Consider the following 12,481-nt stretch of genomic DNA (forward strand, 5'->3'; position numbering starts at 1 on the left):
AGGCTCGAGGCCAGAGGCAGGGATTCAGCCAAGGCTGACATGAGCGAAGAAGAACAGGAGGAGCCTGTTCTCAATGTGTACATGTGCAGAACTGCCAAAAGGCATCAATGGTTCCAGAGGAGGACTACTTGGGGATTATTGGCCCCTCCCATAGGCTTTTAAGTGAACAACACAAATGGGTGAGTTGCAGGAAGCAACTCAGTTCATTTCCAGATCTTGTCTTTGAAACTCAAGCCTCTGTCTTTGTTCCTGTTTGAACTTTCCTGCAATAAAGATTCCTGCAAACTGTTCCTTGGCAGCTTGCCAAAGAAGAGCAAGGGGTGTGTGTGTTATCTGCTTTTACATGAAAGACCTTTAGTCAGAGTTGTTTGATTTTGTTTGGACCTAAATGGACAGCTAATGACAATAATTAGCAGCTGTTGAAAAGAACAGGCTTGTTTTACTTTATTTGAACTTCAGAAGACTGCTAATGCAGACAATTAGCAGCTGTTAACAATAAAAAGAGGTTTGTGAGATACTGTTTGTGCTGTGTGAACTTATCAGGAAGCCTAGGTCAGAATATTAGCTTTAGTTGGGGTCAGAATGGGACACAGTACGGTAGCAATAATAGTTTTCACAGGTAATAAGAAAGATAACAAAAGTCCCATCTCCACTAGAGAACACTTGAACATAATGGAACAATTTCAAAACTCCTAACAATATTTCTCTAATATTAATTTTACTATAAGCCTAAAATAATTCCTGAGGTTTGCCTTGAAGGCAGATTTTACAATCCAACTAAATTTGTTTTGCACTTCAGTTTTTTATTTTTTTCTCTCCCTCTCTCCCCCCCTCCTTCCCTCCCCCCTCTCTCTTCCATTTACTGGTCTGAAGTTTTTACCCGTCTTTGATTCACAACCATGTTTTAATGTCTTATCATGGGATATAATTACCCAGATTCACGTTTTTATGGACACACAGATTTATTTGTAAGAGTTGATAGATTTTCCAAAATGCTCTTAGTGAAGGAAATTGGGACACCTGATCTTGGGAGTCTCCTTTTTCCTATTTCCCTCTAACAATAAAGCAAAGCTTCTGCTTTCCAGTCATAGGAAAGAAAGTTATTTGGCTGCTTCTCTCTCAGCCACTGCTTTGCAAAATGCTGAGTGGAAAGGTTGCTAGTTGAGGACAGAAGGGTTTCTGTTTGTTTTGTACAAAGACAGCATGCCAGCCACCTGCTTGCAAACTGCACTAGGGAAATCCAGAGTCCTGTTTCATTCTGCAAGGAAGTTAATGTTATTCATCTTTTCCTGTACCATCAAGCTTTTATGCTACATTACTTATTGAAAAACACTTAGGAAAAGAAAAGATTCCGTTTAAAGGATTTAACTTTTTTCTTTCCCTCTTCCTACAGGGTGCAGATTACCAATTGCCTTCTGCCAACTCAGCCAGTGTTGCCCTTCCTTCTCCTTCCTCGTCTTCCAGTGATGAAGCTGACCTTATGGCTTTCAATGGGGAGCTGGACTTACAACATTACTCTAATGGGCCAGGGGGGGCAGGAGGGGAGGCTCGACCTTATCCATGTCCTATCTGTGGCAAGCGTTTCCGCTTCAACAGCATCCTGGCATTGCACACCCGTATCCACACCAGCTCCTATCCACTCACTTGTCCCTACTGTGGCCACCAGGCAGGGCAGCGTGCCAGTTTACGTCTCCATTTGCGTTCCCATTGTCCCGAGGCCCAAACCCGGCTCAGTCACCAGAGCCGCCTACTGCTTGAATTGGAAGAGCGGGCACTTCTGCGGGGTCAAGAAGAGGAAAAGGAGGAGGAGGAGGAGGAGGAAGAAATGGCTGCTCCTATTCCACCCCAACCTGTACCCACCTTCCGTTGTTCTTTCTGCAAGGGCAAGTTTCGCACCGCAGGGGAACGCGAGCGCCACCTTCGCATCCTCCATCAGCCGTATAAGTGTGGGGAATGTTCTTTTGCTGCCACACAGGAGTCAGAACTTCAGTGGCACAACCAACAGGCTCATAACACCCCAGCAGCTTGGACACCCACCCCTCCTGCCCCTGTGCCCACCACTACAGCTCCACCCACCCCTCCTGCTTCCACACCCACCCCTTCCTCCTCTGCCTCCACTCCTACAGAGTTCCGCTGCCAGGTCTGTGGTCAAGCCTTCACCCAGTCCTGGTTCCTTAAGGGTCACATGCGGAAGCACAAAGACTCCTTTGACCATAAGTGCCAGGTGTGTGGGCGTGGCTTCAAGGAACCATGGTTCCTGAAAAACCACATGAAGGTTCATCTCAGCAAGCTGGGGCTCCAGAGTGAACAAAGAGGACCAGGACCAGGAAGGTCAGCACAGAGTTTACTTGTGGGTTGTGAGGCCCTGTATCCATCTCTCCTCTCTCCTCGGCCATCAGATAAAGCCAGTACAGGCACTTTCATGGGTTACAGTGATGCAAGCTGTGCTGAACGATTGCAGGCCACGGCTCGTGCCGTGGAGAGTAGTCAGCAGTGGCGGGAACGTTCTTATGTAGTAGGGTCCAAGCTTGTGAGAGAAGAGTCAGGAGGGAACCATCGCTGCCCAGACTGTAACCGGACCTTTGGTACATTCCAGCAGATGGCCTTGCACCGGCAAAGCCACCTATCCTGTGAGAGAGAATGGAACAAGGGGCAATCACTGGGTTCTCACCTTCTCAGTGGACACTGGCTTCCAACAAATGTGAGAGCTTCTACTGCAGTCAACACCAGCTCAGCTCTGCTGACCCAGAAGGAAAAAGGCAAGTACAGACAAAATTCCATAGCAAATTTGTGGGAATGAATGAGCTAGGTGGAGCTTTGGTCACGGAGAATAAGAAGCAAGACTTTCATTTAGTTTGAGGCAGACAGTGGCCCAGGGCTGCATGGCCGAAACTGAAGTTTCAATTAATAGAATTAAGTCTGCTTTGAATGTTGGAAGACAATTTGTGGTGTTTTCCTTATAAAAACACAACCCTATAGTTGCATGCATGAATGTAGGCATCTGTAGTGAAATTATATGCTTTAGTGAATCCCCAAGCAAACAGAAGCTGACACAAGCTCTACATGGTATAAAGCAAGCAAGCCATCTTGCTGCAAATTTGAATGCATAATTACTGTTTACATGCAGCTGTTTACCGATTCAGAATAAGAAAAGTACAAAAGTCTGGATACCCTTCAGCTTGTACTTTGTAATTCTTTGACAAATATAACAAACATTTTGTGAAGCCAGGGAAGCTTCGTCATCTCTTCCTTCTCTTCCACTCCTCCTTATTTTCCTGGAAGTGTTTTACCTCCCCGTTAAAGCTGATAGAGTGTGAGATGTTTGGGATCTTTTCCCCCAGATTTTCAAAAATGTTCTTGTTTGAGAAGTGTGACAGCCACCCCAAAAACTTTATCTTTATTTCCTGTAAGTATTTTATAGATGATATAGAACCATGATGGTGAACCAATGGAACGTGTGCCACAAGTGGCATACGGAACCATATCGGAAGACACACCAGGCATTGCCCTATGTCAGCTCCAGTGCTCATGTTTGCGCTGGCCAGCTGATTTTTGGCCTTGAAGAAGGCCATTTTTGCCCTCTGGAAGCTTCAAGGTGCTTTTTCTAAACTTCTGGTTTACCCATTGGGCTGTTTTTCACACTCCAGAGGCTTCAAGGAAGCCTCCTGTAGCCTGTGGATGGTGAAAAAAGCCCAATGGGCCAACCAGAAGTTTATTGGGAGTGTTCAAGGGCTTAGGAGAACAGGTTGACCCCCTCCTCATCTTTGGATCAGCCCCTCAAATACTGAACTAGTGTTCTCATGTCTCCCTTAGTCCTTCTTTTCATTAAACCATTTCCAATTTCATTAAAACATAAAAAAACCCAGAAGTTTATTTCTGAACTTCTGGTTGGCCCCATTTGACCATTTTTTGTAGTCCCGAACTTTAGGAGTCTGGAGGATTCAATGAGGCTTGTGCGAATGCATGGGCGGCAATGCAGTGAATGGTTGTGCACATGTGTGGGGGACAGCATGGGGATGTATCGCCATCATTGATATAAACGTTTTTTTATGTCATAATTATTGTAAAACATATGGACATTTTCCAACTTCAATTTTGCCTGTTATAGAACATGAGGTTGGACAATATGTGGGTATTTAGTTAATTCCACCCATAAACTGTTGTCATACAACCCCAAATATAATAGTCAGCTCTGTTCTAATTGGATTGTTAAATTTGTTTTAAAAATGATTCATTTTACTTCCAGATGTATCTTGTGAATGTGGTCATTAGTCCAAAGCACTTTCTATGAAAACATTTCAATCTTGTCAATGTTTTCTTCTGCTATTTTAAATTGAGTCTTTTGTGAAGAGGCCAGAGAAAAGGTTTCCTTCTGATAACATTCCCATGCACATCATTATTGCATAAGCAACACTGTACTGTGGATAACTAATCCAGTGTTAACTAAACTTTTCAGCAGGCGCTTTTGCAGCTCTAACCAGCTTTTATACAACTGTAACAAGATTCATTTTAATTTTTTGGTCTTCCAGATCTTGTTGGCCTCAGTAACCATGTAGGTTTCACTACTTAATAGTGTTTCTCAAAATTCAAGTTGTTAGCTGGAAATGTTTACAAACATTTTTTACAGCCTTTCTCTGCTTTATAATTAAATTAGGTTCATTTTCAAATATTCCAAGCAGGCAGCTGCTTAGAACAACTCTTGGTTGTTGAAAATAAATAGAAGAATCACAATTTGAGAAGTTAGAAGGGTTAGAGTATTTGCTTACCTGTGGAGTTGTCTTCACTTGAGTAACTAAGCCTAACAAATCACTCACTTCTTGGAAGTTTAATAATTCAATGATAATAAAATAACAATGAATTTAGTTTGAAACTAAAATGTTGCTGGTTATTCTTAAACAACTGCTCATAATTAATAAACATGAGTTCCGATTTGCAGAACTTTTGTTTCATGTAGAAGTTGTATCACTAAGGAAATTATTGAAATAAGCAATTTGATCAGGCATGCATACATTTTCGCATGCAATTTACATTACGAAAAGCTGAATGAACATTGTGTGTTTCCAGTCTCAAAATGGCAGAAAATTAATTTGGAAATGTTTATCAAAAATGATCAGAATGACAACCCCCCCCCCCTGCTTTGTAATGCACATGGGCTTGTAGATCTAAACTGATTTGTATTTTAAATGCTAAAAAGTCTTTGTCCCAGAACCTTTCGTTCCCAAACAATACAGGGAAAAATAAAGATATTAGACATGTTTGCTTAATGTGGCTGACCCAGCCAGCTGCTCTCCTGATTACTCATCCCATACACTGTGTGATCAAGAGTCAGATGGGAAGCAGCCATTTTCTATGCCTTCCAAATTACTGCAAAGAAAAACAGAATGTGTGTTTTGGCATAGGATATTTTTGGGGGGAGCAAAACCTCCTCCATCCCTAGTGTAAAAATTCTAAGTGTTTCAGTTGAGAGCAACACCAAGCATAATCATTACTCCTTTGAACAAGATGATGTCATTTATTCCTGACAATGCCAACTTGTAAACATCTCTGGGCAAGCAAAATTTGGATTTCCATGCTCTATGCATGCCAAACTGATTTGATGGGATGTACCAGATGTGCCATGGAAATAAAATATTCCTCATATGCACAGGTAGAAGATATATTTCAGTTGCCCTACTTCTCAAATTGCCTCTTTCTATGCTTTCCCCTGTCTTTCAACATACTAGTTTTAAAGTTATTGCCTTTGCTTCCTAGTTAAAGAAGTTTGATTAAACAGTTCTCCTTGATGAGAAATAATTTGTTATTAAACAAGATTAAATCTGTGATGTAATGATGGACTAATTTTCATGCTATTTGCCTCTGAACCCCCCCCCCCCCCCCCCATGGTTGGAATCATCAGGTTACACAAGAGAATTTGGCCATGTCATTTTGTATTGTGGATATGTTATGCCCTCAGGTGGCAAGAGCTGGAATTTATCTTAGTAGACAATAATTAGGAATTGCCATATTTTTCTGACCAAGATGTACCTGTATATAAGATGCACCAACATTTTGAAGAGGTAAGAAAGGGGGGAAAGGTTTTGCCCTTCCTCAGTTCAGAGATAAGAAAGAAAATAGTGTTTGCCCTTCCCCAGCTTCCAGGAGCACTCTGCAGACCCCCCAAAACCTCTGTATACCCTGTTTTTGTAAAAAATTGGCTTTTGCCATCCCACAGCCCCCAGGAACACTGCAGACCTCCCAAACCTTTACACACCTATTTTGCACTGGGCAGGGCTTCAGGAAGCCAAAAATTGCTGTACTCAGTATATAAAACACACCAACATTTCCACCCTCTTTTAAGGGAGGGAAATGTGTGTCTTATACTCTGAAAAATACGGTAAGTTTTAAGATGTTATAGTGATGTAAACTGTATTCTTTCTACCCAAGGCTGTCTTTAATGCTATAATGCAGGGTAATATGCACTCCCTTGTCTGCCTCTACTATATGTACATTCCATCTTTACTTCAAGTTCAGTATAAAGCAAATTAAAAACATTTTATCAGATTTTTTTGAATTTTTTAAATCTCTGGGGCTGAAGGAGGAGATCTGCTCATTCACAAACTGGTTGTCGGGTGAAAATGTAATTGCCCTGTTAGGCTTTTCTGAATATTTGCTTATCTTTACTACTGAATGTTGAATAGAACTCATAGTAATATGTAAACAAACTTTGAGAAAATACATAATACTGAAGTTTGATGTTTTATTTATTTTATAAATAAAAATATCTAAGGTGGGGTCTGCCAGTATAGAAAATAATGTTCCTTTCCATGTTTTATGTACTGGGATAAGTAGGGTCACTACTTGTTTGAACATTTGGAGCTGTCAGCCTGGCCTCATAATGTACAAACTTTGGCTCCCCTCATTATATTGAAGTTCCCACTACATAGATTTGGAGTCATATTAGATTCCTTCAAAATAAATAAATAAATGAATAATCTTTAGTCTGGAAAAGTTGTAAAACCATTTAAAAAAACTCTACAGTCCTCAAAGTGTTTTGAAAGGGAAAAATTAATGAATAGGTAGGTTTTCTAAGAATTACTATCCTGTCAAATCACTCCCAAATTCAATGTGACATTGTCAATGAAGTCAATTCAACCCCAGAACAATATCTAAAGATCTACTGGCCTAACTTACTAATTTATAACTCCATGATCAGAAAAACACTAGGTAAAAACTGGATCAGCCTAAATTGCATAGAAATGTGGCAGGATATGAAATATGCGTTTGTTGTTAGAAGTTGAAATTTGCTATTTTGGAATGGCAAGAAATCCTACATAACATAATTACATTACATTACATTAAATTTAAATTAAGTCAGATAGTAGAGCTGCAACTAGTTAATGAATCTGAGGATTCATTATATTTTCAGTATTATTTCAGCAAGACTTAGGTCCAGTACATTTTGTGAAATTGCTTAGCAATGTTATCAGATTGGGGGTTGTGGGGTTGTGTGTGTTTTAAATTTTACAATGTGAGCTTTTATTTTATCTGAGGGGAGGGGGTGTTTGACAGCATATTTTATAATGTATTAATTTTTATATGTCACCTTTTGCCCTCCAATATGGTAGCTGAAAATAAAATAAAAAGATATTTTTGTTTGAAAATTAAATGAATGGAAGGGAAGCTCAGCACTTTGTTATATCAAATTTCCTTTCTATATCTGTATGACTTATATGAAGCTCCTATAGCATATGAATCTTTACATGCCTTTACAAGATATGTAAAGATTCAAAAAGCCCTAAAGAGACCAATTATTTTCTCCATAATGGGTGGCGCTAACCTCCAAGAATGGGATGAAAATGCCCCTTCTTTGACTCAGTCCTTGGCTGAACAGGATGTGTGTAAAATCATTCCCATTCTTTGAGGATAGACTTCACCAGTCAAAGAATTTTACTGTGGGTTCTCCACAGCTGACTGACTTGCCACCGCAGTCACTGGGTCGAGCCCGGAAGGGCTTTGGCTCCCCCCCCCCATTTTGGCGTTGAGGCAAGGGCCATCAAGGGGAGAGTTGTTCCTCTATTGGCCAAGGGAGCTTTGCTCCATCCGTTTCTTTGGCTTGCTGATTGGCATTGTGGCCTGGCTACATCATAGCTGTCATGGAGCCTTAACACTCAAGTGAGCACTCTTGCGCTCTTCCTGTTCAGCCCGAGGTGACAGCTTAACATCTCGCAATGGCACATTATTTATTTATTGATTGATTGATTGATTGGACTTGTATGCCACTCCTCCATGGAGTCGGGGCGGCCCTCATGCGCCTGTCACCGAGCCTCTGGCATTTGGGTTTGCTTCACAGGCCGGTTTCGCCACTCACTGCTTAGCTGTCCATCTGTTGCCACCACCCTCATCTAACAGAGCTACGGTGATTGCCTTACCATCCGTCTCTCTTAATCTGCACCGGTTGCCTCATCTATGGACTCGGCTTTCAGCCGGTGGCCCTTTCAGGTGGCCACAAGAAAGTCTTTCCATAGCAGTGGCCATTTTGAAGGGGAATGGCCATCTTGTCTTCATGGAAATGAGGGGCAGTCATTTTGATTGTCATGCCGACCAGTTTGAGTATCCTTGCCTCATTAATTGCCTCCCTTCTCGGTAGCACAAGCCCAAAGCCACTAAATTATTTTAAACAATGGCTCAAGCAGCAAGCCAAACACAAGGCTTGGTCCCCACCCATTAACATCAGCCAGGCTGGATAAGGCTTCCAGGGCTGCCCAGTGCAATGAGTCTTGCAGGGCCAAGGCACTAGATAAAATTTGTGCCAGGTTGCTGGCAGCAAGCAGACCCATAACTGGGAGTGCACAGAGGGACTCTCCCCAGCAGATCCTGAGGGGGCTTATCTCAATTTCTCTGAATCTATGTCCTTGGACAACCCTAACCTACACACCTCGGAGGAAAACTGGGAGGCTCCATCCCACCATGTACCTTCAGAGGTTCTGGGTTTGGGGGCTAATGCAACTTCAGTCCCATGACCACTGGGTTCACTGCCCCATTGCCTATAGCAACTCTTGACCCTAATGTGCAGGCTCTGATAGGAGCTGCTATCAATGAAGGCCGGTCTTCAGCAGAGAACTAGGCCAAAGGTTTCTACATCCACATAGCCAGGCCCTCTGTGCAGCCTTCTGTCTGCCTTAGTTTGCACTCTCTGCACATACCAGTCCTATGACCACCATTCCTCGGACCACTGTCTGGAGTGTTGATCTGATCTGGAGGAGAATGAAATTGACTTTGACCTCGCTGATAATGAGGCCCAGGCACCCCTCGGCTTCTTTGAACGTCTTCCATCCTGCCTTTTCAAATCCCTTTTGTTTAAGGCAAAGAATCCTGCCAACTTGGGGTCAACTGCCTTGGAGTCCTCCAAGGCCTCATTTGCTAAGGACCCTCTCTGAGGAGACCACTTCTGAGGATGAGGTGATTCCTCCTTCTCCTCCCTTTGTTGAGGCTGTTCTCTGCCAGTGGCAGACTCCTGCTTTGGGACCTTTGCCTAACCTCTGGGATGTTTTTGTATTGGCTGAAGCTACATTTGGCCATAGAGTTCTCCAACAAGTTGTACCACAGACTGGGGAAACCAGCCATATTTAGCCCTTCCAATGCACAGACTACTTTGGTATCTCCCATTCTTGGAGGTCAGCTCCACCCACTATGGAGAAGGCGTGTTGGTCATACCTGATTCGCCTCTTCTCATAGGGTGGAAACAACCTCCAATCCTGCCCTATGTTTGTGTGGTCTGGCCTTTGGGAAATCAAATTGTTGTATTCCAGCTCGGGGAGCTGCACGCTAAGACTGACCATCGTCCTTTGTCCAATAGGGGGAACTGAGGCAGGAGGACGAAGATATTAAAATTCAGATTCAGTCCTCATTGGCTGAAGGGACAGGGTCATCCCATTCTTGGAGGTTAGCTCCACCCTACAATAAGAGGTATATCAGGTAAGACCCTTTGCAAAGCTATCTCTCTTGATAGTTATTTTACAAGGATAGGTATAACATAATCTCAAAATTTTCTGTGATGTTCACCACTCTGAAACGACTTGGGACATTATGATCTCTAAATTCACCAACTCCTTTATGATTATTTCCTTTATCTTTTAGCTATCATAGTATCTTTCATTCTACACAGAAGAGAGAAGGAAACATCTTCACAATAATTAAGAATAGTGATTGGAATGACTAGAAAGGAGACTTCATCCTCTGCTCCAACTTTGTGAGGGAAAAACAAACAAAAAGCTTTAAGATAGTCAGATGATTCCATCTTGTGCCAATAATTTACTTTCTCTCCTCTCACCATCCCCTTTTCTGGATCTGATTTGTAAAGGTATGGAAAAAAAGAAACATACCCTCCCTCAAAAAAAAATATTAAAAAAAATTGTTGCCTCTGAAATCAGTACAGTACTACCCAGATAGTTGTATAGGAATTTAAATTCTTACAGTTAGGGTTAAGGTTGGACATTTTTGTTTTTGTTTTTATTTAAGTTTGTTCATATAACAATAGAGAAAAAGTCTTAAAATTCAATCAAATATAACTTTCATAAATTCAAACATCAGATGTCCTCAACGTTGTCAACATCTCTCATTTATGCATTTTCTTCCAGTATTTCTAACTCTATAAAGTGCTCCCATTTTATTGCATCCTCTTTTCTTTTCCTAAATGACAGTCATCTGGCTGAAGGCAGATTCTTGCTAATAATGTATTTTATTTCATTTTCAATTTCATTTGTATTTTTTAAATTGGAAACTTAGAACAACATAAGCTTTTATTAAATACATTGGGCATAATTATTTGTACAAATTATAGTTCAATCATTTTGAATCTAAATCTAAATCTAGCATGATCAAAATAGAGGTCCACAACTCTGGGCTGCAACCTACTGTAAAGAAGTTGAGTTGTTTGGAACCAGGTTACAGAAGCTGTGGGTGAGTTCCTGTATCCTGCAGGTATGTGTGTATGTTCCATTTGTTAGTGGCAAGCATACATGCTTGCCTACCAGCCTCATGGAACCATTCCCCCACTCTCTGCCAATTTGCAAAACTGGAAAGGTTGGGGAACTCTTATCTAAAAGAAGCTGTTTTTTTAGAGAAGTGAAATGAGACACTGGTAGTATTTGTGCTTCTAAGCCTTTTTGAAAAAAAAATCTGGTTCTAGCAAGCAAATAATATAAAATAATATAAAAATATTGAAAAGAAATAAAAACCATCAAACAATCTTCAGCTCATATTAAAAAATATATCTTTGTCTTCATTTTGCCTTTTGCAGAAATACCAAGTCAGTCACGCTTAGATGGATCCCGACGAGGCACGGGAAAAGATTGTCCATTCTGCGGAAAGTCCTTCAGATCTTCCCATCATCTCAAAGTTCACCTCCGTGTCCACACAGGTAAGAGTCAGAAGCGGCAATATGGGGTAAGTAAATATGGAAATAGGTGGTAAGATTCATTTGTTTACAACTTAATCTTTCACATCAAATCATCTTTTCCAATCTAAATGACGGTGTATTGAAACTGACCCTCTTGAAGATATATTACAGGAAGACCATTTGGTTTAATGGCCAGTGTCCAAGTTTCAGTGTCTAAGAACACCCTTCCTTCCATTAGCATGATACATAACCAGAGCTGTCTTCAAGGACTGGAATTGTCAAGTTCCTGCCCTGAGATTCTTCACAGTTGTTGCAAGTTTATTTGTGTTCTCTCTCTGCATGTATGCAGATAAGAATGAGGCAAAAAAGCAGTAGTTTTTAAAGTACTTTCCTTTTCAATGGTTGTATATACAGGGCCCAGAGGCAGTGGCAAACAAATGAAAAATGCTGACAGCAAGTTAAGCTGCCTTGTTTGTGGGCCTCTTCACACTGAGCATCACTCAAACGGGAGTCAGTATGGATTAGCCCAAGTGAAATATATACTATTAAAATGTTTAAATGTTCTTGTTCATTCTAGCAAAGATTTTGCAAGATAATTTCTGCAGTCTTTCTGCAGTCCTCCCTTGTCTTATGGCAAGGTCCCTCTTAATCTCTCTACATACTTATAAGGCAATATTTCACTTTCCCCTTTCCTACCTCACGGACTGTTATAAAGAGAAAAGATAATTCCCAAGTATGATGCTCTCCTTTGAACAACACGCACACACACACACCCCTATACATACATACACATACCATACTATGGATTGTTTTTCTTTCCTTTGTTCATTGGTTGCACAGAGAGGGTTTATGGCAAGACCTCTTGCATAAAATATTACAGAAAAGATATTCACTTTCCGAAAGCTGTAATACAGAAAGCTGATTTTTGATTTGGTCAAAAATGTGACATTTTTATTCCTGTTTCATGGACTGGGAAAACTGAATCAGTCAGACTCAAAAATGGAATCTCTTGCCATATGTTACAACCAACCAGGAAAAAAAAATCACACCAAAGAAAAATAGTTACACATTATTGCTGTGCCAATTAATTTCTCCCCTTTTTTT

At 41.1% G+C, this 12,481-nt stretch overlaps 1 protein-coding gene across 4 annotated transcripts in view; it reads left to right on the top strand.

Annotated features, from left to right (window-relative positions):
* ZNF219 (zinc finger protein 219) overlaps window positions 1–12,481 on the top strand; it is a 28,916-nt gene that overhangs the window by 13,962 nt on the left and 2,473 nt on the right. For all 4 annotated transcript variants that reach the window (XM_070726598.1, XM_070726595.1, XM_070726594.1 and 1 more), the window contains 2 exons: window positions 1,394–2,759; window positions 11,279–11,398. In XM_070726598.1, coding sequence (XP_070582699.1) covers window positions 1,394–2,759; window positions 11,279–11,398 — 1,486 coding nt within the window. The remainder of the gene's footprint in view (window positions 1–1,393; window positions 2,760–11,278; window positions 11,399–12,481) is intronic.

This window comes from Erythrolamprus reginae, chromosome Z, assembly GCF_031021105.1.
Source record: "Erythrolamprus reginae isolate rEryReg1 chromosome Z, rEryReg1.hap1, whole genome shotgun sequence".
In the NCBI taxonomy this organism is placed as follows: Eukaryota; Metazoa; Chordata; class Lepidosauria; order Squamata; family Dipsadidae; genus Erythrolamprus; species Erythrolamprus reginae.